Raw genomic sequence first — 27687 nt, forward strand, 5'->3', positions numbered from 1 at the left:
CCTTCATCCCACTGGAAGCATGTTTTTATATAGTGAGTTGTACCACAGCTAATCTGATTACATAGCTTTAACCCATTAAAAAATTGAAGCTGCTGTTAAGGAGATGCAAAAAAAAAAACCCATAGAAAAGTCATCAGAGAAATCTCTATAGAATCTGACTGAGGAATTTCATCTCTGAGGCATGAATGTGTGAACTGTCAGTTACAAGGCTTCTCTAGCACTCTTGCCATAGCTACATAAAATGCCCCCTTTGTCAGCATAACTGTTAACAGAAAACAAAACAGTTCAGAAGTTTCTCTTGAGCTGCTTAACAGTTGCAATTACTACTCTGCTTAAAAGCAACTGTTCAGCGGCATGAGATGCTTGCAATGAAAGCATATATTTTCTAAAACCAATTTTTAAAGACAGCTTTTAAAGACAGCAATTAAGTAATCTTGGACTACAATGGTCAGAAGCAGCCTTAAGAAATAGCCAAGAGCTCACACAGACAGTCACATAGTTTGCATGTCTAACTATCCTCCTGCAGAAGATCAAGAAGAATCTGAGTGTGGGTAGTGCAAGGAGAGGAACAGATACACCAGCAGTCAGAGGACAGCTGCAAATTTTTTCATGACTGAGTCAAGGAATTGCTGCTCAGAGAGCTGACCATTTAGACTCAAGCCAACCCTTCTGAAAAGCATTCCTCCCCCTCCCAGAAATGAGTGAAGTGGTCTGTACCACATCAGACTGCAGCTCACAAGACTGAATACCTCCCTCCCTCTATAAAGAGCATGGAGGCAAGAACTAGTCCCTGTCACCAACATGCTGATTTTATGCAGGAACGGGGTTTCCCCACCTATGAAAGAGTAGCTAGTCATCTAAACCCCTACATGCAGCTGAAGTGGTACTGACCAAGCAGAGTTTAGAGTATTTGCTGTCTTGAGAGCCCAAAGCCCCATTTCCGATCTTCAAGAAACCTGCAAAACTATTACCCTAAAGTAGGTTTCCTTATTATTTATGTGCAGGGGTGACAGTCTGGTTGTTTATATGGCCCAGTAGTCAATCCACTAATGATAGCAAAGATCTGGTTAGCAAGGGGCTTTCATTTTTAGAATATCTGCTCACATTGTAATCCTAAACAAAGTTACACCCTTCTAAACTCACAGATGTCAATGGATTTAGAAGGGTTTACCTCTGTTTAGGATTGTGCTGAGAATCTCGGGGTTAGGTTAGTAGACATACAGATCTTCATATTCTTCAGTGCAGACAGAGGTTTGGTAGAGTCTGGTTTTCATCTTAAAAGAATTTCCTAGGATTTAGAATTGCTGAGTTGTTTTGTGGTGAATTAGGACTGGGAGTATAGTATGGGAGACAAGTGGTTTAATCCCTGTGCCTTTCCCCCAACCTAACTTGCTCCCCCCCCCCTCCGGCATTTATATTCCTTACAGTCATCTACATCCTATATGGTATTTGTATGCTCTTTCTACAGGACAGACAGCAGTTGTGGGAGAGAAAATAAGGTGCAAAAATGTTGTGAGAGAAAGGGTTAGCCCTCTTGAACCACAATCCCGATCTAATGGACTCTATGTACAGTTTTAAAAATAGCCGGAGATCCATTCATGGATCAATTCATGGATTTCACCACCCCCTCCTTGTCATGACCAGGTAATTCTTTAGCATCACCTGCTGTGCCCTGTTTGGTATAAATGGAGCTTTTGCTATTACAACAAGCCTTATTAAACTGGAACCAAGAAAACAATTGCAGTCTTCTTTCAGCCAGCACATTCAGGTATCAATTTTCTCTTTCACAAAGCTTTATTAGGGGTATGTACCTATATCTAGTTAGCCGTAGGTTGTGGGGTGCTTTGTAATCCTTGATTTTTTTTAAAAAAAGTTCAGCTGTAACCAAAGAAGCAAATTGCTTAATAAATTGTCACCTGTTATTGCAAAAAACCACAAAACCAAACAAATGCAGGAGAGGGCTGCTGTTCCTCCTTGCAACCTCATCTCCGCATTCATCAATGCTCCCGTTTCATTTGACCAGGAAGGACATACCCCAGATTATTAGCATGGATGAGAAGCCAGACTTCTGAATTATATTCTCATTTCAACCAAGAATTAAATTCTTCAGTTTGAGAGATGGGGGGGCAAGTAACATGAAAGCAATATTGCAAAACTGTATATGTTGGCATTTGGTACAGGCCAAAATTAAAATGAATACAAAAATTAGTAAAGTGTATTTAGAAAATAGTCAATGTCCCTAGATAAAGCACCCTGTGGCCATTAAAGCCTTTCTAGAGTTGCCCAAGATGAAGCAAGACCTCTGATGATGATCCCTCTAATGAACACTGATACACACATCAAGGTGAATAAGGAGGTGTTTAACTCCAGATGCATCTGACGAAGAGAACTGTGGTTCTCTAAAGCTTATGCTCCAGCAAAGTTGGTTAGCCTTAAAGGTGCTACTGGACTCTTCACTATTTTGCTACTACAGACTAACACGGCTAACTCCTCTGGATCTAACTCCAGATGAACTTCAAGAGGGGCACTCACTGCACAAGACATGTTTTAGCAGTCCTACGCCATCTTCACCAGGATTTGCTCCTGAGCCTTTACCCAAGTTGCTTTATGCTTGCTGCCAAATTTTTCCTCAACCTGAGATAAACACAACAGCTAAACACAAATTAACTATTCAAACTGATAGCAGTGGTAACACCACTATTAGATGAATGGAATGCCACATATTGACTTGTAAAAATTAAAAGTTAAAACCTAAACGATTACCTATGCTAACCAAAACATCACTAGCATGAGCTTTGGGGTAGTCACGTAACTCAGTTTTTAAAGAAGCAGTAGCTCCACTGACACAGAGCAGCCAGAGAGGATTTGGCATAACATACCAGTATCACTTTCTGAAAGCTTCCACATTCCTTATCAGCCTGTTACAGTACTGACCTGCATTCGAATGCTGACCTAGTTTGACCCCACTTAGTTTACAAGGCTGGCAAGCTTTACATTCAGCTTCAGGTTTCACACCTCACCATCCATCTGCATTCTTGGCACATATGTGCTGGGCTGCTTTTTTATGTTATTGGGTTCCACAATGTTTTTTGCATTTCAGAATGCAGCCCACCTTTCTCCAATCCCCCACACACCTAGTCTCCCAGAAATCTATATTCTACATTTTCCACACGAGATCCAGAGTTAACTTCAGATGGTCCTGTGAACAAAGGTAAATTTAGAAGCAGAAAGCAAACAGGGTTCAGTTATTTGGGCTCTCTCTCTGGTCATTTCCCACCCCCTCTCTTGTAATCATTGTAGCATCTATGGCTATAGTCAAGGTGCCAGGGCAAAAAAAAAAAAATCCTTCAAAAGCACTTCTACCAGAGATTCTCCGGAAGCAAACCACCAGTTCTGAAGCAAGGGGCATCCACTCTATTCTGTGCAGCTGTTACGACATAAGGATTATTTGTCAAACCCAATACCACACCAGGCTTTCCTCTCTTAACAAACCAAGTCCTTGAAATGTGTGGCTATGTTCATATAAACCATACAATCACCCTGACAAGCCAACTTAATTCTCTAGTCCCTCTGTACTCCAGGAAATCTTTTCATAAGGAAGAGCTAGGCACTGTACACGGAGCAATATTCTGGCTAATTAAGGACTCGTTAATCCACCTAAAGTGGGATTTCAGGCTTCCTTTCCTCTGTAAACACAGCGTATCACCACAACACCTTTCCATGGTAGCTATCAAGGGGATACCTTATGGAAACCTGCTCATGTACGCAAACTCTAGCATGAAAATAACTGTTTGGAAGGCAAGTTTAGTGTCTCTTTCACTAGGAGGAGTAAGACATCACATTAAGTGAAAAAAGAAGCATGGGCCCCTTCCAGACAGCTGTACAAAGATGACAAGGCAGGTATCTTGAGATAATTTGTGGCGTCAGACACATCTTTATCATCAGTAAATGTTATCAAGGTGGAAAATATCTGAGCATATTTGGGCGGGGGGAGAGAAAACCAGGATCAAATTAAAATTTGAAAGGTCTGACAGGAAGTACAAGAAGCTGTATGTATTTTGTTCATAGTCAACTCAGTCTGCTTGTGTTTACAAACTACATCATAACATGATCATTTTAACCTTTTTCCAAATTCCAATTCCCTGAACACTTATTAATTTTACAAAACGCAGCAGCATTCTTGCAAACAATCCTTATACTTCATGTGAGAGCTTGAGAAATCATCTTATTAGGAAGTTATTGTCCCGATGAGCAGGAACAATTCACTGATTTCTATTACCCTTTTTTGCATACATGTTCTTCATTACATTACACTCCCACCTTTACAAATTACAATGCTACTGATTTCATCCTTATTAAACAGAACTTAATAGAGTAAAGGAGAAATCTCTCTCTCACACACACACTTTTATGCCTGTTCCCCTTCTATTTTGTACCTTTAAGGTAATGTGTGTGTGTTTTTAAATCAGTAGCTCTATTTTAGTTTTTTTTAAAATCCCTGCAGATTTTCTGGCAGCCTTGACCTTGGAGTACAATACTGTTGTAACCATACAATTCCGTGAGAAGGCTTTACATCACACACACATGAAATACTAAAACTCCAAAAGTGGGCACAAGTCAGAAAACAACAGCACTGAAGAAAGTCTCGCTGATTAACCACCAATCTGTGTCATGGCATTACTCAGGCGGCAGCAGACACACATGAGCTCATGCTTTAAGCATGAAAAGATATAAGTATAGGAAAATGATACCATATCCTGTCATAATCTGGAATGTCAGGAGTAGATTAAACATCACAGTAAAAGGACAACGATCCTTTATCAAGCATAGGGCCATGCATGGAGGGGAGCAGGCCTTGTGCACTCCCCTTCCCAAGATTCAAGCCAGTCTCAAGCTCAGGATTTAGCTGAAAATGCAATCGGCCACGGAGGAAGCAATGGAAAACGAAGCCTTTTCAGCAAGCCGCCTCCCTCCCCCTTTACTCAGTTCTGTATCCGAAGGCAATTCACAACAGGAAACGGGATTTTTTTGCATTTAAAGGCATAGCGAGCATATTGCACTACATATAAGCATAAACAGTCATATAAGGAATGCATTGACGTGACAGCACGACCAATTCAGAAAAGGAAAGGAGCAGCCCCAGCAGCACAACCTTGGGAGCCACAGCGTCGCCGGTGCACAGCCATCCCGAGCGGTGCATGCCAGAACGAAAACCACAGAAATGGGTCCACTCACATTGTTTAAATAGCTCCAGACACAAAGCCATGAGAGACACAAAGAGGGTGGCGGCAGTGGGGACGAGAAAGAGAAAAGGGGACAGGAGGGGGGAGGGAGAGAGAGAGAGAGTTGAGGCGACGGTGGGGAGAGGGGCGAAGAGGAGGCTCTGCTTCCTTTCTCTCGGGAGGAGAGGAGAGAGGAGTCACGACAGCAGCAGAACGGCAGAGGCGGTTCCACCCTGCTCAGTAAGAGAACAACAAACAGCTTCCCGGACGAGGGAGAAAGAGGGCGGCTGGGCGAGCGGTAGAGCTGCCCGCTGCAGTGGGCCTGCCCTCGGGCGCTCCGGCTCAGACGCAGGCAAGGACGAGCAGCAACCGCCGACCCCAGTGGGCTGAAAAGACACAAAGTGCCCGAGACGCCAGGCAGCAGAAACTCACCCTCCTCCCTCACTCAGCCGGCCCCATCCGCTCCCGTTATGTACTTCCAAGGGGCGGAGCATCTGTGTTAAAGCCCCGGGTTCGCCACGCCCACCTTCCCTGGGGCGCGCCCGCCTAGGAGCCAGGAGAGCGGGAGACGCCGGAGCAGCAGGGCGAGGGCAGCGCCCGATCGGAGAAGCAGCCCGGGGAGGACAGGGGAGAACAACGCGCCGCACCAAGCGTTGCCGGTTGCTGGAAACGGGGAGGCAGAGGCAGCTGTGGCGGCTCACCAGCGCCCTCCGCCTCAGTCGGGGCTGCGAAACTAGTTCCAGCTAGTATTCCGCACATGCTCACAAGGCGTTTCTCTCTGGCTCGCCTCTCCCGCTGGCGAGTGTGGAAGGGGGCGGGCGGCGGGCGGCGCTCGTAAAGGAGAGGCGAAAGCCTCGCATGAAGGCGGCGAGGGCGCGTTGCAACCCCGCAGGTGGGCGACCTGCGTCGTGTAGGCTGCCCTGCGCGCCGGCCTTCTCCGTTCCCGCAGAGGTGGAGGAAAGCGGGGAGGGGTCAAGCTCTGCAGTCGCAGACAGATGGCCAACAGGTGCGCGGACCCCGGGAGCGCTGGCGGGGGTGGAGAGGCAGATGGCGAGCGGGAGGGAGGGCGGTCACCACGCACGCTCAGGACTCTAAATATAGCTCCAGCTACAGCCGGGGGATGCATTTCATTACAGGGATCTAGTGCCGCAAGTGAAGGCGCTCTCAGACACACCCTCGGAAATTTTCCTCCAGCTTCTCCCGGTCTCCCAATATTGCGCCATACAGAGGGCTCCAGCTAACTTCCCAAATGCTGCTCTGCCATGAATACCAACTTGTTGGCCTGGGTGTTCAGCCAACTTTCTTGGAGGTTCACAGTTGTCCTAGCCTAAGAGACAAGTTGTTTCTGCTCAGTGTCTCCTTGCTATCAGCAGTTTGAAGCACTAATAGAGGTGTGTGTGTGTATTAGTGGCCATACACCCCTCTTCCTACCTGCTAACAGAGTCTCTCTACACAAGACATCTTACACGGGTAGGATCAGGATAAAGATCTTACACTTGTTCTCCCATTGTGGATACACAGGCACCGCTAAGGAGACAGAGTATCCTTGAATATAAGACCATACAGAAAGTGAGTCACTTGAGCATCCTGTGTAAGATACTTGTTTAGAAAAATTTAAAAGAGTCCAGTAGCACCTTTAAGACTAATCAACTTTACTGTAGCATAAGCTTTCAAGAATCACAGTTGTCTTCGTCAGAGTCTCAAAAGCTTATGCTACAGTAAAGTTGGTTAGTCTTAAAGGTGCTACTGGACTCTTTTTGATTTTGCTACTACAGACTAACACGGCTAACTCCTCTGGATACTTGTTTAGAGAGACTAACTCTAGACCAGTCAGGAATTTTTTGGGCTATGTGTGGATAAATGGCCAGGTGCTTTGGTCACAGACAGATCTTTTAAAAAAAAATCTTTTGTTTGCTAATAAAACATTTCTAATTTTGAGATGCGCAGGAAAAATAGTATCAGAACTTTAGTAGAAATGTTACAGAAGCTAAATAAAAAGAAATAACTAAGGGCTTAGTTGCATGAGTTACCTTGACATTCCTTTTTGAGAAATGGGCACAACCCAGGCTGAAACATTAAAATGGAGACTGGTCGATGCAAATTTCCATTTCTCTCCACTCCCTGGTCCTTGCCTTGGGGTGCATGTGCTAAACCTTTTAACTCTTGCTCTCCTGGGCAGGAGAGTTTCTCACTCTTCCTGAATTGGGGTTTGAGTTCCAATGTAGGTTGCCCTGCACGCTCTCAACTTTTTCAGCCCTAACTCAGGTTGTCCAAACTACCATCTATCTAGCTTCTTTCTGGCAGGTGCGCAAATGATCATCTCCATCCTCCGTAAATGAAAACCCACTCTCAACATGAAATGGGAGGAGTTCATTGCTTCATTCTAAGGGAAGAGGGTGGTCTGGGGGGGCCAATGTCTCTTGTGCGTTGAACAAGTTATCCTGCATTTCCTTATTACAACACAGACATACTGTGGAAAAGGAAGATATTTTCTGATTTTGCTTTATAAGTTTTTGAACCAAATAAAGGGGGTTCTTTTGCATACAACAGCAAGAGCAAACTACAAGAATAAATTTAAAATTTCCTTCTCTCTTTTTTGCAAGACAGAAAATATTATGCTAAGGAGTTGTGGCCTGACAGGCAGTCTAGAGGTGACCTTTGTGTTTTTGGCAAGTAATTTTGCACAGCAGGTTTTAAGTAAAGCCCATTATATGCAAGTACAGATTATATGCGGTTTTATGGTAGTGCTAAAAGACCCACTGAGATACAAGCAGAGCCATTTGTGTCTTTAAAAGCATGTTATACAGTATGCCAGAGAGATACAATGCATATATATACAATTTGAAACAATGGACTGTTCTATTAAAAATTTATGTTGATGCAGAGCCAAGATGCAAAAAAACTACATGTATACACGTAGATGGGGATATTTGTTTTTTATATCTTGACTGTGTAGAAAAACATTCATTTTTAATACATTAGTCCACTCTTGCAGATTTTTTTGAAAAAAAGGTTCAGTTATGACTTCATGCATTATTGGGATGGCATTTTGAATTTTTTTTTACGATTTGCATATAAAGTCTCATTTTTAAATGACCATCTGTGAACTGATAACATTTTCTGATTGTTTAGAATATATTACATTGTTTCTTTATTGGTTTATTTGATGGTCCTCAGTTATACTATATCAATGTATCTGATTCTCAACATGGCCACATCAGTGTATATTTAAATCCAGAGATTGGAGCCATGAGCAGACAAAACAAAACTTGAGAAAAGCACCAGGTTCGCAGAAAAATCAGACAGCTAAGAACAAAAACAAAAAATGTGTGTGTAATCTTCCAAAAGGTACAGCACTTGTACCTTTAAGAAACACCCTCTGCAATGGTTGCTAGGCAGCCACAATAATATTAACAGCCTTGGTTTCTGTCTGTTGAAGGCTGGGCCCTTTCTGGGGCCTTTTTGGCCTTTGAGCGCAGACTCATTACTTCCAGATATAGTAGCAACTACTGGCAGGCCCAGCTGCTCAGTACTATTCAAGAGCCATCACAGCATGAAAGCCAGTGTGGTGGTGCGGTTGGAGTTTCAGATTAGGATCTGGCAGCCCAGATTTGCTATGGAAGCTCATACGCTATCTGTCTAACCTATTTCACAGGGTTGTTGAGAAAATAAAATGGTGGAGAAGGGAATAACATAAGCTGCTTTGGGGGTCCGTTGTGGAGATAGGTGAGGTATAAATGAAGCTGAAAATGGGGCCAGATAAAAAGTGGATGGGTGGGAAGGAAGTGGGGAAGGTGAGGAAAGGGAAGTTTCCAGGAGGAGGGAAAGAGTGTGGGAAGGGGATTACAGGGGAAAGTGACGTGCCCCCTGCAAGTCCTTGCAACACAAAGCTGGGCCTGGCTCAGTGACCAGTGGCGGCCCAGCCCAGTGCAAAAATCAGCCATACCTTTTCAAGGCAGAGGCTGCTGAAGATGGGGGACAGATAAAGGTAGGTTGGCTTGTTGGCAGAATTATCAGATCCAGGTTGGGAAATTCCTAGAGGTTTGAGGGTGCAGCTTGGGGGGTGGGTGAAGTTTAGGGAGAAGAAGGACTTCAGTGGGTTATAATGCCATAGAGTCCACTCACCAAAGCAGCCATGTTATCCAGAGGAATTGATCTCTGTGATCTGGAGATCAGTTGTAATTCCAGGAGATCTCAAGGCAACCCCTGGAGGTTGGCAATCTTACCCTGGTCTGTTTGAAGTCAGGAAAACAGTGTGGGAGAGGTATAAGCACCCCTTCCTCATGTGCTTTAGTTTCAGTTGGATCCACAGTTGCCTGGGAACTGAGCTCCCAGGATGGAACTACCAGCACATGTCTGATTGTGCCAATCCAGGAAGACAGGGAAAATATAATGAATAGTTAAGTAGTGCTATATTCTTATAAACCATTGGTTCCAATTTATCTTTATTATTTATATATATTCCTGCAGTCCTTTCTGCTACAAAAAGGTTTTGGTGCTTGAAATCCCTGAGGACAATTACTGCATTGCCTTTGCAATAAATACTCCTGCATCTTGTATGGAGTTTCACTACAGTATTAAGGTTACAACTTGAATTTCTAATCACAGGATTCATAACCAATCTTCTGATGTATAGGGTGACCAACAGATAGGTGCCACACCCTAGGATGTATACATCTCAGCTACCACATATAAGTACAATAATGATTTTTTTTTCCAAACAGCTCATGGAGGAGAAATAAACTACACAGAGAGAAAGATGGTCATGAAAATGGCATTTCGCCATCAATCTAGGTAAAAATTAGGTTGGCAGGCCATCTTGTTCTTGGAGCCAGGTCCGGCAGGAAACATATGTGTGTTCCTTGAACTGCTTGTTACTCCAAATGGTCAGTTAGCATTGTGATTTGTTTATGCTCCACTGATTGTACTCTTCTCTGCTGAGATAAATAAAGGCTGGCTTTTAAGGGAAAGGACCTAGGAATGCACTGGAAAGATCATCCAGACTTTCTCTCCGAAAGCATGCACTCATGTTTTGGGCTCTCTCTAGATGTCATCAGTAGGACTAATATGCATTCACCAATCTGATCTAGTGTTAAAAAATTAAATAGTAAGATAAGAGAGGCTGGTAGGAATCCAACAACCCTTTTATTAATATGGACTAGAATGCATCAATTTGAAGGATGGATTAGCTCAAACTAGAATGTTAAAGCTCCTGTAGTGCTCCCTAAGATAAATGCAAACACATTTTGTTATTTTCTTCCTATTATAAGCTTTTCTCAGGGGTTATCACTTATTAAAGGGGGAGGGACACATATAATGTAGAGAATGGGGATACTAACAGTATTGTGCCTCTCGTTGGTTCCAATTACATAAACACTCAGAATAGTTATTTTCTGCTTTTACAGATGGTTATAACTATTCTAGGTTTTAATAATAGAGAGTGGGCACCTTGTACCTCATGAGCTGCCTACTGCCTGCCTGGCTCCTTTTTATAGTCTTCAGCATAGCTTTAAAAATGTACATGGAGGCTGGCCTACACTGGTGAGCTCTCCCATATATTCTCTGAACCAGGACACATCCTGTCAATAGGAAGTAAACGTGATCAATGTTGGTAGTAAATTCCACTATTCTTGAAATACGATCAGAGCAATCCTAAAGAAAGGTATATGCTAAACCCATTAACTTTAATGAATTTAGAAGGATGTAACTATGCTTAGGATCCCCCTGTATAGGACAGTCCTTCATATATAAGAAGATCTTGCTGCCAGAAGTGGTTGGAAGAACCACCTCAGAGGTACAATAGAAATCCGTGATGACAGGATTGTAGGTTTCTTGTTTTTTCTTAAACAGAAATACCTGCTCTGCCTGTGGGATCTTCAGCACTTGTGGAGATAGTCTTGTTTAAATACATGTTTGATGTTGGAATAGGATCTGGGAGGATCCCTGCTCAGCTATGGAAGCTGGCTGGGTGATCTTGGGTCAGTCACACACACTCTGCCTAACTTACCTCACAGGGTTGAAGGAGAGGAGAATGATATAAGCCACTTTGGGTCCTTATTAGGGAGAAAGTTGGGGTGTAAACGGTATAAATAAATAAATATTTGACATCAGTGGTATATACTGGTGCATTTAATCATGGAAATGAATTTCAAAAATGGTCTCGGAATTGTTGTGAGCCTTTGTTGATCAGCGAGGCTTTCCCCTCACATTATACTTAACATGGATTATTATATTACTTAACTAATGAGCACAAGAGGCAATTCCAATTTTCTTTTCCTCAAAGAATGTGCACATTTCCTTTCCTGCCAATTTACAGTTGTGTTTAGATATACAGTTTTAATTACTGTAGTGTGTGGTTTAAAAATGTGATGTAAAAGAACCTGTGATTTTAACAGCAGGATATGAATCCAATGCTATCAACAAGATTTTCAGGGTATAAGCTTTCGGGAGTCAGAGCAGGTAGCTGAAGAAGGGACACCCGAAGAAAGGATCTCTGATTCTTGAAAGCTTATACCTTGAAAATGTTGTTGGTCTCCAAGGTGCCACTGGACTCATATTCTGCTGTCCTACTGCAGACCAATATGGCTATCTTCCTAAACTGATTTAACAGCAGGGCAAAATTTTCATATCTCTAGAAGGCAAGGCATACATGTCCTAGATTGGGGGAAGCTTGCAATGGGGAAGGATCTGAAGACTTGCCTTGGAATAAAGATGAGAACATCATGTTGTGTAAGGGCAGAGAGACCATTATGGCCACCAGGACATCCCCAGCCCAGTGGCCAATAGGGTGGGGCCTAGCCATGCCAGTGACGGCAGTGCACAGCCTAGTTACATGTAGTGCCCCAGCTTAGCAGAAGCGCTGCTTTGAGCCAGCCATGCACAATGTGGGATTGACTGGGCAGGTTGGCTGTCTCTCCCTCGGGGTGTGTGTGACCTTTTCCCAGGGCTGGTGTTCATCCCAGTCTGCCCCTGCTGGTGTGAGGCAGTGAATGGTATCATAATGCTACATTAAATATAGACTATGAGCAATGTGAAAAGGAACAATGCCACGGTTAGTCTGTGGAATCCACAATAACAGTCCTGTGTGGAGCCATAGCATACTTTATCAAATACATGAAATGTAACTCTGGCTGATAGGTACAAATGGAAGAGGTGGGGGGGGGGAGGAAAGAAATTATTATAAAGTAAGAAAATCAAGCAGTGGATAGGTAAGTATATGACATTACTATGTATGACCGTAGTCACCCAGAATGGAATAGAGGTTAAAATGTTGGGCAGGGAACGGGAGATCCAGAGTCAAATCCCCACTCACTATGAAAAGCTTTGGGTAACCTTGGACCAGTCGCAGTCTTTCAGTCTAACATACCTCACAGGTTGTTGTGAGGATAAAGTGGAGGAGGGGAGAGAATCATATACCAACCTGAGCTAGTCAATATGTGCTTGTGACTCATGCTGGAATTGCTATGGAAATGCTACCTGGGTGGAAATGGATCATATTTTTCAAGCAACAAACCACTGCAATTTAAGTACTAGAAAAATAAAGAATCTCTACATAATCATCCAAACCTGAGCCTGTGCAATAATTGAGTAACAACAGCATATTTTTATACAATATAACAATTGACCAGAAAGTCAAGAACAGAGAGATTAATTCAATCGAACAAGGGATGCAGGAACTCAGTTCTTGTGGTTTGAATCCAGAGATGCTTACGTGCATTTACTGAGATGATTGTACTTTGCCAATCATCACAAAAGTGCTTCTGAATTTTAAAGCATTTATAAAGTGATGCTATGTAAGTAACACGTTCCACCAAACAAATGGCTGCAAACACATCAGCAGAAAGTCCAAAGCAATATAAGAAAAAGATGACGAAGTAGAGGCTGAATGCAGCCAGAAAGCTAAGAAACTCATTCTGGATTCTGTTATCCGTTCTCCACTGATCCAAAACTCGTATACATATGGGTGGCAGCCTGCCTGAGAAAGGGCTTTCTCAGTGGGACTATGATTGCCAACTCTGGACTGGGAAATTCCTGGAGATTTGGGGGTGCAACCTAGGGAGGGCAGGGTTTGGGGAGGGAAGGGGCCTCAGCAGAATATAATGCCACCGAGTCCACCTTCCAAAGCAGCCATTTTCTACAGGGGAACTTATTTCTGTCATCTGGAGATCAATTGTAATTCTGGAAAATCTCCAGATCACACCTGGAGGTTGGTAAGCCTATGTGGCACTGAAACTTCAGAACTTACTCCTGAGATTTGTCTGACCTCTATTGCTGTCTTCTTTTTTGTTTTGTCTGGCATATCCCCAATAACTGTTATTGGCCTATTCCCTTTACTGGTCTGCTTCCTTTGTGTTTATGTGCTTATATATGCTATTTAATTATTTTAAATATACATATATTTAATATATATTTGTATTTTAAACACTGTTTTGATGTTTGAAATGTTTTAATGTATGAAATACTTGAAATGTTTTAATGTTCCCAGCCTTGGGGACCCTGAGTTGGATGGAAAAGTGGCATAGAAATGTTTTAAATAAATGCATAGGCTATATGAGGTCTTTCCCTTTTTGACACCTCAGTACTCTAACAGAAGCATAGGAGATGTGGCCTAAAATAGAGCCATGTGCCAGCATTACACCTTAGGATCTATGTAGTGCACATTGGAACTACAGACAATCCTATCCACTGTGTTTAGGACTAGCAGGCCTCTGTTCAGTTCAGAGTACGAGACTAACAGTGAAATCCTAAACAGAGTTACTCCAGCCTAACTCCATTGAAATCAATGAGCTTGGACTGGAATAGCTGTGCTTAGGATTTCACTGTAAATGGGAATTTGACATACTGAATGATGCAGTTTCCCCACTTCATGCAGATGTGCCCCAAGAGCTCTGAAGTAGATACAGCAGGTACAGATCAACCCACGTTGCTTTCACTGTAAAGAGCACAGCTGCACTTATGGTACTTCTGCTTTCCTCCAACCCGTTTGGATGACATTCACCTACTCCTAAGGTTGTGGCATTTGATGCCTAGTCAGCCTAGAACGCAACAGCCCCAGTCTAAATTAGTGAGGGTGGTGGTGGACATGATTGCTATAGAGGCTGGCTCCTGTGCCTGGCCAGCAGCATTTGGAGAGCTCGGTTTGGCACAAGGGTGAAGTAACTACATCACATAAGGTAACCAGATGGCCTGAAGGCTGTGCAGGGTGGAGGGAGATCAGAAAGCACATGAGATAGTTGCACAGCAAAACACAGATGCACGCCAACATGACTGCTAGGACCTAGCTGATAATACATGCAAGAATAGGGCAGGGCTGCCACTATTAAAATCTATGTAGCCCTTGTAGTTGTGGAAATCATTCCTAACCCACACCTTCTACAAAGATCTAACAGGAAAATGTAAAACAGCTAACTGCTTTTGTGTCTGTATCATGTTTTTTTTTTAAAAAAATGTCAACATATTGAGGAACAACGTGGGAATGCATATGCAATGCTAGCTAAGGGCTGCAGCTACATCTCCTATACTGTGCGGCATTACTTTTTTCCTTCTTCAACACTGATCCTGTTATTTAGGCACGTCCCAAATGCATTACAGTCATGATCTTGTTCCACATCACATTCACAACTCTGTAAGGTGAGCCACTGTTGTTCCCATGTCAGAGATGGGAAAGTACAGCAGTTTCATCAAAATCACCCAGTAAATCAATTGTTTCACTTCATAGAATACACAGGGCAGGTGTATTGGCTACATTTCTGATGGAAAAGCCATAATTATTAATCACAGCTGTTGGGATTTGTGGACCCATTATAGTGGTCACAAAGTCAGCCACAATGTGGAGGGGTTGGTTCTCTCACAGTGCAATCCTAAGCAGAGTTGCTCCAGTCTGCTTAGGTGTAACTCTGCTTAGGATTGCACTGTCAATCACTGCCTCTTCCCTGTTTTTGAGGGTTGAGAGACTAGGGCCATCATTAAGTATGAACTGACCCTGTGTGTACCCTACAGTCTGCTATCTGTAAACTGTTTTTTAAAGGCTCATGTAACACATTTCACGGTCCTTCCTTATAAATAAACCCAGCAAGAGGATTGAATGGGCAAGATAAGAACAGGAATATTCAAGCTATACAGAAAGAGCATTTATTTGGGGAGGGAGGCGGGAAAGCCTACCTGCACACAGGCTAGAATCTCACTAGCAAAGCACAGCTCTCCTGGCTTCACTGATACGCACGCGAGGAACCTGCCTGGTCACATTACATAACAATGCTGGAGCCTGTGTACTTGTTCAGACAACATGGTCGGAATATACATCTCACAGATGTGTGGCTATAATATAATTGAGCAGCTTTTCTTTACATACCCGAATAGACCCTGTAAAATTCTCTTCCTCACTTTCTCCCACACAGATCTTGAGTAGAAAATTAAATGAAAACATTACATTGCTTGCGGGTGCTCACATACGAACTGCATAATCCCCTGCCTGTTTTCAGAGAAAGCTATTTTTGGAAGATGGAATCTAGGTCAAAAAGAAGAAGAAAATCTTAAAGGGGAAAAAAAATAATTATTGCTGCCTTGAAAGGCAATGTGGGGCCAGTGCTGGTTGATGAGATTAGTAACGGGCCTCGCTGTGGGACTGGAGCTCTGCACAGATGGCTGCCAAGCTGTGGCACGGCAGTGGTAGGCTGTTCCTTGCCCTTACTGGCACACAGTTGGGCTGCTTCTCAAACTGGGTCCTCGGCCATTCTATCGGGGGTACACAAACTCATGTCCAGATACACAGAACAAGGGCCAGTTCTAGGTTTTGTGGGCCCCTGGACAGAGAGTATCTAGCACCACCTCTCCTCCTCTGCCCACCAGCATTCTCCCTGCTCTTACCCTTCTTCCATCCCACCCACATGCATGCCTCCAACTTGCCTGTGCACCCTTCCCTTGCCTGCTCATGATGAGCCCTTCCACTGCCCATGCTCACTGGTGATTGCTGCTCTTCCCTTGGTGGCACTAGCCAGTGCATGCATCTGGGAGTATGGGCAGTAAAACACTAAAAACTGAGTGGGTAGGGAGATCAGTGTCAGTGAGCCCTGCTAGAGTCACGCTGCACAGTATGTTGACTCTGGCCCTGCACCGAATGCTCACAAGGACTGTGCAGTCATCTTCTGCCAAAGCCACAGAACCATAGATGTTTCTCAGTGCATGGAACAAATGACCTACTGTTGGGGCTCAAGCTTTCTTGGCACTCCTTTCTAACTCCCTTCGTATCAGAGCTAGCTGTAACTGCCCAGTGGTGAGAGAACACTCTGCATAAGCTCAGAGATGCTTCCTGTAGGGGGAATAAACTGCTTAGAAAGCCAGTGATTCAAAGTAGCTGTTGAAAAAATATCAGCCAACGAGATGAGTTGGTTTTCCTACTTTCCCTCTCCTGTGTGTTAAACTTTGCAAGGCACAAAGGCTTTGCTAGAGTTACCAGGTCTCCTGGGCGCCAAATGATGGGACAGGAGGTGTCTTGGGGGAAGCACTTGGGGGGGGGGTTATTCACTGGGTGTGCATGCAAAATGCACTTGCATTCTCAACCCTTCATTGTTGTGCTGGGAATGACATCATTCCCAGTGTGACAACGAAGGGTCTGGACTCAGCATGCGAGAGCGCCCTCCAGAGATCCTGGACACATTCCCCACACCTTTCCCCTCCATCAGCCAGGTAAGTGGGATGGGGGGGGGCAGAGGCTGGGAGGGGAGGATCCTCTGCACTGATTGGGAACCCTAGCTTTATCTGTGGCATGATCAAGAGAAGGTATTCCTGGCTGTCAAACCTGAGCTAACTCATGTATAGCATGCAATCTAAACCTGAATTTATAGAAAGAATTGGAACATTTTGCAGCTTATCAAATATTTTGATGGCTGTTAAATTTTGCCTACTTAACTCACACACAGGATTTAGTTTACATTTAGTAGAAGGCTTCATTTTCATAAGGAAGATGGGGGCAGGGAGAGAGAAAGAATGGAGCAGAAAAGTCAACAAGAAAGGTCAAGTGGGAGTGAAGAACTGTAGTATTTCAGCTTCTTACGAAAAAATATTAATAAAGCAGCTAACAGCTAGTCAGTACAAAAAATGAAACACTGAATGAAGAAGTCATTTGGATTGGAATGTATATGTAGTTTAAATGACTCCCCTCTATTTTCTATATTGCATGAACAACTACGGAGCAGCATCCTTATGTGAAAACCCCCTCATGTACTCAAGAAAACCTTAATGAGTTGTTCTACTTCCTCTCTCCATATTTCTAGTACTCCTAATTCTCTGGGGCTTCCATACTGCCACAAATACTAGTATCTCTAGTCACTTAAAACTCTGTGGATTTTGTTGTTTCTTAGACTATTTTCACATGGATGCTTTGCACTGCCTTTGCTTCCCTACTGCAATACTGTTTTGGGGAGCATTCACATGATGTCATTGTCTATTTATCCTGTTTCTGTAGTTGCCCCTGCTTTTTTGTGATCTTTCCCAAAGCTGTTTCGGTATGATCTTTTTGGAAAAATCACAGTCAAAGTGCCTTTGGATGTCATGTGGACAAGAAGGTTTTCTTTTCCCAGGTTTATTCCATCATAGCATCATTTCCCTCATTTAAAGAAACCCTGGAAATAGCTACATCAATATAGCATTGTAACAATCAATTGCAGCAGTGTATCTGTTAAAAAAAACTTTAGCCTCTTTTGTTGCAGGGTTATAATGGGAAGGTGTAGGTTGCATATTCTCCCTTGCATCTTCTCTGGAATGAAAAGGGCTAGAGACATAGGGGATTTTTTTTAAAAATCAAACCTGCTGAATGGTACATTGTTGCAGTAGACTGTTATGATGCTATAGTAATCTACTGAAAAGTCTGGAAAAGGCCTGTGGTAGCAGAAGGGAAATGGCAGCCACAGAAGGCTGAGCAAAGGAAAACTCCGTTGCCACTGCAAGTGCCTCTGCACTAGCAGCAGGCACAAGAGCGACAGAGAAGAACCCATGTTGAAAGCGCCCATGCCTTCACATGGCATCTGGCTTCTTAAAAACCGTATGGTACTGAGAAAGAATGCAGCTGCGACACCTCACACCCCAGTGTTCCATGGCCCCTTCACCCAACCATTACCGCTTCCTGCTGAGAGGTCGAGTTAGAATTCCCTTCCAAAGGTCACAATGGATGAAAGGAGTGGACTAGTGGAGCAGTGGGGTGGAAGCAACCATATCTCCACTTTTCAGTGCACCCCCTCAATAATGCCATTTTCTCCGCTGCTGTATAACCTTGGTGGAAAAGCCTGAACCTGCTGAATTTCTGATTTGTATACAATTCTTAAAGGCACAGAGCCTCTGTCTGAAAAAAGGCAGAAACCCCAATTTAGAACAGAAGCTTTTGGATCTCATTGTAGCTGGAAGAAATACTTGAAACTTGATTGCCGTACGATATACAAGCATGCCAACACTGTCCAACATTTAGTAAACTGTCATAATGTCCTGTTGAGAGGCAGTAGTAGGGGGTGCAGAGCTGATTTCTTTGGCCTGGGGGAACTTAAACTCTTTTCCTATTCCGTCAAAGAGGGGAAAAGTGTCTTAACAGAAATGGGCTTTGTATCTCACCGCCAAGTGCAATTTATTTTCTGTGAAACAATCCATAAACCTCTAAGAACCACAAATCCCATGCATATCGCAGCCTGAGCTGATTTCTTTGCAACACTCGGCATCAGGACACACATTACAATTTTAATCCAGCCATCTAAATTGATGCAGAATCACAAACAACAACAACGGTCCCCCTTGTGCCAAAAAAAGCTCTTTCAGGTCCAAACCAACTGACTGCAATCAATCTCTCAAAACAGCAAACCAGAATTATTATTTTTATATATGGAACAAGCCTAAAGGAATTGTTGGGCTTATCCTCTCCCTCTCCCTTCACATGTGGTTTGCAAATATACTGCTTCCTTAATCACAAGAAACCACACTTCACCATTCTATTCCAAGTCACAAACAATAGCTTGTTTTCTTGACTTTCTGGGGAAACTGGACCAAACACATGCTGTGCACATATGGATGATTTGAACAGGAGATTTGCAATGAACAGTAACATTCTTGTGCATTTCCCCCCTCAGAAGTCCTGTGGATTCATTGGCATTTACTCCCAAATGAGTGCATGTGTATAGGCACATGCACTCATTTGGGAGTCCCATGGCATACAGTCAGATGCTTCCACCTAAAAATGCATATCATCATGTTGCTTGATTTCAATTTTAAACATATTTACCTGGAAGTTAGCCACATTCAATGGGACTTAGTTCTATATAAACATGCAAAGACCCAAGCAGTAACTTTGATAAAGCTTTGGAGTGGGAATAAGGGTTCTACTATGTATATTTATAAGGGCCCAAGTTACCAGACGAACCTCTCGGCCTTCATGTGCAAACCAAGTTTCACCCAGTGGCCCTCAGTTTTTAAAGGAAGTGTTGGAAGTGGCCTTTTCCTTGAGATAGCTCAGCCTCAGTTCAGCCTTGCCCTCGTCTGATCAGGTTAGGTTCATGCTCTTCACTTTACAACACAATCTCTGCCCATCTGAGAGAGAATACTAAATTAAATCCATTTAGGACCTGTTATTCCAAATAAAGCCAGTTGAAATATATTCCTCCTGATGATATCTAAGGAGAAAAAAGGAGTCTTGAATTTAGGCTTGCCAGGTCCAAGTTGGGAAATTCCTGGAGATTTTGAGGTTGGAGACTGGAGAGGGTGGGGTTTAGAGAGAGGGGCCTCAGTGGGGTATAATGCCATAAATCCCACCCTCCAAAGCAGCCATTTTCTCCAGGGGAATTGATCTTTGTCACCTGGAGATCAGTTGTAATTCTGGGAGATCTCCAGTCACCACCACCTGGAGGCTGGCAACTCTACTTGAATTGAGCACCCAGCTTCTTGTGAATGTAGTCAGGTCTTCTCTGTGGTGGTGGGGGGCAGCAGGGGAGGAATATATTACACTGAATAAGAGGTTAAGAGTGGAAACAGAGGCTTCTTGGAAGTGTATTGCAACCAACCAGCTGTTTCTTGGAAACAAATCAATTCTAGCATAGAAATGGGGATAATATCTTTAAAGAATCTTCACTGAACCAGACAATTTTTCATATTGTTTGTTAACACTTTCTTTTCCTAGGAAACCAACCCTAAGTGACAGAAAGAAGAAATTTGGAACTACTGCTGACTGGGTCCTAATTCCACTATTGAAACTATTCTCTAAACAGAAAATCGTCTATAGAATATCTAATAGCCCCATTTAGACACATGTACAGTGGGGCTTTTTGCCTCTGTGGACCAATGTTATGTTTCAAAGTGGCTTGCAATGCAGTATGGAGTATGGAGACAAGTGAATAGAGCTGCTCCTCCACAAAAAGAAAGGATACCTTCCCCTGCCCTGTACATGAATCTAGCCCACAACTGTCTTTTGATTTAGGTGTCCCCAATCTTGTTGAACTTGTGGGTGCATTTTAAATTTTGAGAACAGGGAGTGCCATAATAAAATGGTGGCCATGGGGGTGGGTGGGACTAGCTGCAAAATGGCTACCATAGAGATAGGGTCCAAGCACAAAATGTTAGGAAGTTTTAAGCGAAGCATTGTTTGTAAGGGAGACAGCTGTTTCCAGATGGTTTCTCCTGGTAGACACAAAGGAGACAAAAAGACTAACACATTTATTGTGACAAAAGCTTTCATGAGCCAGTGCCACAAAACTCCTTGAAAACTTATGATACAATATACTCATTAACCTTAAGCTGCCACAAGTCTCCATCTTACGTTGAAATTCAAGGGTTCATAACAATCCATTCTGGTAAACGTGCTTAGGACTGCATCAGTGCAGCCTGGCCATATGCATGCGTTCTCATAAGCCCCATCGTACGGAATGGCATTTACTCCCAAACAGTAGCCTTAAAAATACCTCATTTTGACTAGTTTGTGCTTTGCCATTTTTGTGTCACTTATCACTCCCAGGGGGTTGCTGAACCCTTGGAAGTACGAGCTTTAAATGTCACTCAGTTGGTAAAGTGGAAAACATTTAAACAAATGTCAGTAACCAAAACTTCAGCTCCAAATTCAATCACTATCTCATTGGAACAACATTAACCATCCAAAATGATCTTCATAACGCAGATCGCAAGCAGTAGCCCAAAGATGCACCACAATTAAAAAAGAAAGAAAAGGGTTTCACTTACTGTTGCTGGGAAGCGTCCGGCTCCCGCTGATGCTGTTGGCTGGGGGTGGAGAGATGGACCGAACAGAGACAGTGTCCTCTTCCTGGGAGCAGCCTGCCTGAATGGCTCGGAGGTAGCTGTGGCTCCGTGAGCGAAAGTAGCTGGGAAGGGGTAGGTCGAGCACCTCCACGGCCACTGACTCTGCTTCGCTGTAGGCTGATTCACACAGGCCCTCGTACTGATCATTCAACTCCATCTCTCTTGCCTGTGGGAACACCAGTGGTTATTTTTTCCTGTCCAACATACTTCCAGGTCTTATGGGGCCCTTCAATTGGAATGCATTTGCCATGTTTGCAGAGGTATTACTTTTGTAAAGAGGGATGTAAAATGTAGGGGGCAAGACTAAAAGAGGGTGGAAGAGAGTCAGAAGCTGGGGTTCTTCTATGCAATCTACTGTTTGCACAAACCAAAGCTTATGTCTATTCAGGAATGCTTAAAGAACTAGTTCCCTGGTGCCATAAAGTGATTTGAGAACCTCAAAGATCGGGCACATGGAATTTCCATGAGTGAGGAGGCAAAACCTCTAGGCTAACTCACAGAGAAAGAACTTTGCAGAAAATTAATCACTCTGTGATGCTCAAAACAAGGTTTCAGGTATGTTTTGTGGTAAGACTCCCACACCTGATAATCTAACTCTGGGTGATGGATTGTAGATCTAAGTAGGAACAATTCCTTCTATTATTCTCATTAAAGCCACAACATTTAGCCCCGAATATTTGATTAAGACCTCTCAGGGATTACCTTTACCATCCTGTTCAAGCTAGACCTACTTAGTACCTGTCCTATATAGCTTCTCTGTTGAGATCTTGTTTTTCTTTAGAAATAACTAACCAAATTTAGTATCGGTCACTAAAACACACGTACAACTGATACCAATTCATTTGAAGGAGCCCTCTAATTAATTTTATATCTATCTTTTATACATTTGTAGGTTCAATTCACAATGTTCAACAAAGTAAACTAGAGCAATAAAAGTCACTTGCTCTATTAGCCCCCTATCTTTATCTGCCGTCTCTCTTGGCTTCCAGATCTTTCTTAGGCCTAGAGTCTATGAATATATTTCCTTTTCTTGTTTCCAGGATCTCATTCCAATCTACTGACTTTAAGCCAGATTTGGCCTAATCACAGAAAAATGTCTCCCAGCCTTCATCACAGCACTAAAAGGCAACAGAGAATCTCTGACAGCAATAAACCAATTTGAAATATTCATAAGGCTGTTTTCTCTGTCTGCTACTTCCAGTCATCTCATCCCAGATTCTCTTCCCCCCACTTAGCAACCTCAGGCACTTTAACTGCTCATAAGGGGTGCAGTAGAAGATTGTCAGTACCTGTTCTCCTTGTGTAAATATCTGTGGAATAAATGTGGACTGTCCAAATATCTGGAAGAAAGAGTGGAAGAAGATTAAAGCATGAGGAATGGAGATCTCAGTGCTTCTGTACAGAAGCACTTCACAGGAACCACAGACTAGTAACAACCACCACCATATAGCAGTTTAACCTGTGATGTCTACATGGAACAGCAGAATAACCCACAACTCATAAGACAGCTGACAAACCACAAGAAGACAAAACTCCACAGGCCAGTAAATGAAGCCCTTGGACACATTTAACATCTTGACAAGTTCATCCTAAAGCCAGATGGTGAGACCAACTCACAATTTACAGCAAAAGCTGTAAAAGCACCAGTTGCTGCTAATGATGGTGAGTGGTACAAAAACTTAGTGGAAATAATATCTGGGAACAGACTAAGAAAAGGAAGAGAGGTATATGAGTCTACTGTGCATCTACACTTCTGCTACCCAATGCAACTCTACCCGTCTAAATGCTCTGCAAGAAATCTGCAGGAGCACAATTACCATGCTCAGAATGGCAATATTTGCATAGCGATATGATCGGCCACTGATAAACTAGCCTCTGCCAAGGTGCTCCTGAGAACCTACTATGCAACGATAGATACAGTACAGCTATTACATTGACTGTCTTGTCAGACTATGCTACCAAATCATAGAGATTTACTCAAGGCAAACCACACACCTGAGACCAGTGCATGAAAAGATGTAACATGGCCTCAGTGGCTGTTAATAGCCATATGCAGGATAAATACATCCTTAACGCCCAACAGGACTCCAGCTAGCTTTATTTGTCCCCGAAAAGTGACACACGGCTTAACGGACTGGCTGCTGCAAAGCTGTATTCCATCCCATTCTACAGAGCTATCCAAAGACTCGCACGGAATACTCTCTATAGTCCACCCATCTGTCCAGAATTATGCTAGGAAAGGAGAATCTTGTGGTTCAGTAGTACAGCTTCTGCTTTGCATGCAAAAGGTCCCAGGTAGCAAGTAGCCAATACTGACAGAGGAATGATCTGATTCCGTATAGGCAGCTCCAAGTACTCAAGAACTTATACTCAGAGTTTTCTATCAATTCTGTAGTCTGATCTTATACACATTTACTCAGAAAGAAATCCCACTGAGTTCAATGGGACTTATTCCCAAGTAAGTGCACCGCACTGTAGACTTCTAAAGGTTATAGGTCTCAGGTAGCTTTAGGGGAAACATCTGGTGGTTAACTGATTCAGTACTTTCAAGGCTAGATTCACATATCATATGTCAGTTGCCCTCCTTTGTCATAAAAATTGAGAAACGGGTTCCAAATCCGCTGATTTGTCTTTCCCCAACAGTTTCCCTCAGATGGGAAAAGCTAGAGACAGACCTTCTTTGTGACAGAAATCCATCCCATCTTCCAGAAAACCTGCATTGCACTCAGCAGAAGAACAGCTTTATGGCACCAGATAAATTTATTCCTAGTACATTATCATGTTTCCCACAATGGCTAACACACAAGACAGGCATTTCTCAGTTAGCAGTTGCTTAGTCCAAAGTTCTTTATCCTCTGAGACCCTGAATTGGGTGGAAATGTTTTAAATCAGCAAATCTCCATTTCACAAGCAATGATCTATTGGATTTATTTCCTACCGGTTGGGCAGGCACAAGATCCATCTGTCAAAACTGTCATTTTATACTCTGAGTATAATCAGTGAGCATGGCTTGTATATGGCTTTATCTAGCCCCTTTTCACAATGTATCTGTGCAGATCAGTCATGCACCATGCAAAAAACCACTTTCTTTTTTGGTTTTAAGTCTGAGATGTGGTTTTTTTTAAAGGTCCCTGGCCCCAGGGATGCCTGCCTGGCCTTGACCAGAGCCAGGGCTTCTTCAGTCCTGGCTCTGGCCTGGTGAAACTCTCTGTCTACCTTGTTATCACCTTGGAATAACGTGTCACAGGAGACACCACACCATTTTTGTTTACATCATGGCACAGATAGAACCTGGGCAAGATGCCACCCAATCAGACATGAAAAGCCAGTGCAGCTGTCTATGTAGCCCATGAGCTGGAGTAAGGATGATGATGACTAGTTGGTACCACTGAGGAAAATAAAGAGGATTTTTTGGCAAACTCTGGATCCCTAGAGATGGCAAATACATGACAGCAGTATACAGACATCTCTGCATCACTACATTTTCAACCACAGTACCATGCAGTCTCATAGAGAGCTGCTGTAGCACAGCGGATAAGTGGTTTGGCTATGAATCAGCACTCTGCTGGTTTGAATCCCACTACTGCCATGAGATCAGTAGGTGGCCTTGGGTAAACCACTCTTCTCAGCCCCAGCTCCTCAGCTATATTATGGTGATGATAATAATAATAATAACACTAACTTGTTCACTGCTCTGAGTGGGGCACTAATCTATCTAGAAGAGCGATATATAAGCATGGTTGCTTTTGCTGTTGTTATTACTTGCTGGTAGCTAGAATTCTACCACTGGGCCACAGAGTCTTTATATCAAAGAGCCAAAACACACAAGATATTTTCTGGATCTAACTTGCTTTCATCACTGCTGCACAGCAGCTGTGGGGAACATCATTTAGACTGCAGAGGGTAGTGGTGGAGGTCTTCCTGACCCCCATATGCCATTTTCCTGAGCCAAAATGGCCCTGGCGGGAAGCTATTTGCATAACTTTGGAGCTGCACATGCACAAAATTCTCAATGTGCAGCTTCTGAGTTATGGATATAACTCCCTCCCCCCCCCCCAGAGTAATTTGGGCTCAAGAAAACATTGCAGTGAGGAGAGGAAGGAGCCCCTCCCCCCACTGAAGTTCTGAACCAAATCAGGGCCAGGTCCCCACAGACTTTAAAAATGACATTCCCCACAGCTGCTGTGTGTCTTGGGAACGTGAGGTGGGTCCAGGGAACTTGTTAAAAAGCATCCTATGTAGTTTGGACCTAAGTCAGGTAACTTCTCTGTTTTACCTGATAATAAATTCTTTTTATGAGCTAAAAACTAAGCGAAAAGTTAATGATAAATGTCTGACCTCATATATAACATGTAGGTATTCTTAGTGCACTTGTATATCAACTAATATATCAGGGCCAATGCAAGATCTTTTGTAATTTTCTTGGTGCTCTCTTAATGTACCATTATTGAATGTACTGCTACTTCTGTGCACTTTTCACTGAAAGAAGAACATCATTAGCTCACAAATACTGTAAAATGATTTCAAATGCTTGCATGAGAGGTAAAATTATCCATAAATGAGAGCTGGCATATGCATATTGTATAGTGAAAAACACCCATTCAAAGTATGGGTATGTAATTTTTAAAAAGTAGGCAGTATATGAGAGATACTCTTTAAAATGATAAAGGTTAATTTTAGTATTTCAAATATGTATTTATCATCTACCATATACACAAATAAATTTTCATTTGTGGATAATTTGGATGTATGTGCCTTTCTAGTAATAGCATGTTCTTTTGTTGTTGTGGTGGTGGTTGTCACATGCCATCGTAGGAATATGCATTAGTAGAATATCTAGTACTTTCAGTTGGCCTGAGGGAATCAAATATCACAGTTCTGCTCACAGCTAGCATGTAATTAGGAAAGTTTCAAGAGGACCATTGCCAAAATCTGCTCACGGACTGGGGGGCTAACTCAATATTTGATTGCATCCGTATCACTGAGAAACATATTGTAGTTCAGGATGATCTCTTTTCAAGATAATTGATAATTAAAAAAATAAATACCCTTATTACAGTTGCATATTGGAAAAATGCCATGCTTCCTTGCCCAAGAGTTTGGTTGAGCAAGGCATAGTTTATTACGATCATGTGTAAAATTATGGCAATTAGACAAATGTGGGATGGAAGACATAAAAACTCCAGAAAGTCTTTTAAGGCTTGTCGACCTTTCGTGGCTTATTGGGATAAAACCAATCTGGAAGAAAATGCCTAGAACGTATTTAATTAGAATGTACAGTAATAGGGTTATAACTAAGTGTATTCACAGGTAAAATGAAGAAACTAATTGGATATTATAGAATAACATGTTCAGTATTTTCCCCTCCTTCCTTTTCTTTTTGTTATATTGTTGGTTTCTTACTGTATATATGAAATTGTTAAATAAAATAAGCACCCTTCTTCTTATAGATGTGAATAATATGTCTGGAATCAAGAAGTATGTCCAATTTGATATCATGAAGGGGGCTGATTTTTCCCAGGACCTCAGATATCAGCAACTGGAAGATGCTTCTGAGACTTTGGTATTTATGACCAAGAAAGTACTAAGAATTTCCATTCCCAAAGACGAATAAGGTTTTTTTAATCATATTTACTCAAAAGGAAATGGCCCTGAATGCAAGATGATGCCCCTTAAAAATGTTATACAGATTAGAGTCCTGCTGCTCATAAGCATTACACCAAATGGGCTCTCAATTAGTTCTTATGTGGATGAAATGAGTTTAATATTCTTGATTTGGAACATGCGGAATATTGATGATTATTACTCCTCACTGGAAAAATGTAATATAGCTTCTTTTCTGAGGATTTCAAAAGAGCTTCATAAAGTATCTTTACAGAGAAAATAGGTCAACATACAGACGAATGGAAGATACACAAACAACACAAATTCAAAGACTGCTCACATATTTGAATCATATAATGTGGTCTAATTTTGTTTTCCCCCACCCACCCATTATTTCCCTAGTGCAACCACTACTCTGTGTTCCCTCCTCCCAGTGTACAATAAAATTCAAGTTGACTTTTCTCAAGGGGATTTTGACACGGTTGCTATTCTTTGGAAGCATCTGAATCAGGCATCTGCCACAACACTTCGGAAAAGCTTCCCAGGACTGGATTTCTGCAAGTGTTTTCTACAAATTTCC

The 27687-nt window shown here is 42.7% G+C and overlaps 1 protein-coding gene across 4 annotated transcripts in view; it reads right to left on the reverse strand.

Moving 5' to 3' along the window:
* The window catches only part of DLGAP4 (DLG associated protein 4), a 117329-nt gene that overhangs the window by 50274 nt on the left and 39368 nt on the right, over positions 1-27687 (reverse strand). Inside the window, exons 4-6 of one of the 4 annotated variants that reach the window (XM_054979908.1) lie at positions 22793-22843; positions 21426-21669; positions 17608-17610 (exon numbers count right to left, since the gene is read on the reverse strand). In XM_054979908.1, coding sequence (XP_054835883.1) covers positions 17608-17610; positions 21426-21669; positions 22793-22843 — 298 coding nt within the window. The remainder of the gene's footprint in view (positions 1-17607; positions 17611-21425; positions 21670-22792; positions 22844-27687) is intronic. The other 3 variants (XM_054979907.1, XM_054979909.1, XM_054979910.1) reach the window with 3 other exon arrangements.

The sequence above is a fragment of the Eublepharis macularius genome, chromosome 5 (assembly GCF_028583425.1).
Source record: "Eublepharis macularius isolate TG4126 chromosome 5, MPM_Emac_v1.0, whole genome shotgun sequence".
Lineage (NCBI taxonomy): Eukaryota > Metazoa > Chordata > Lepidosauria > Squamata > Eublepharidae > Eublepharis > Eublepharis macularius.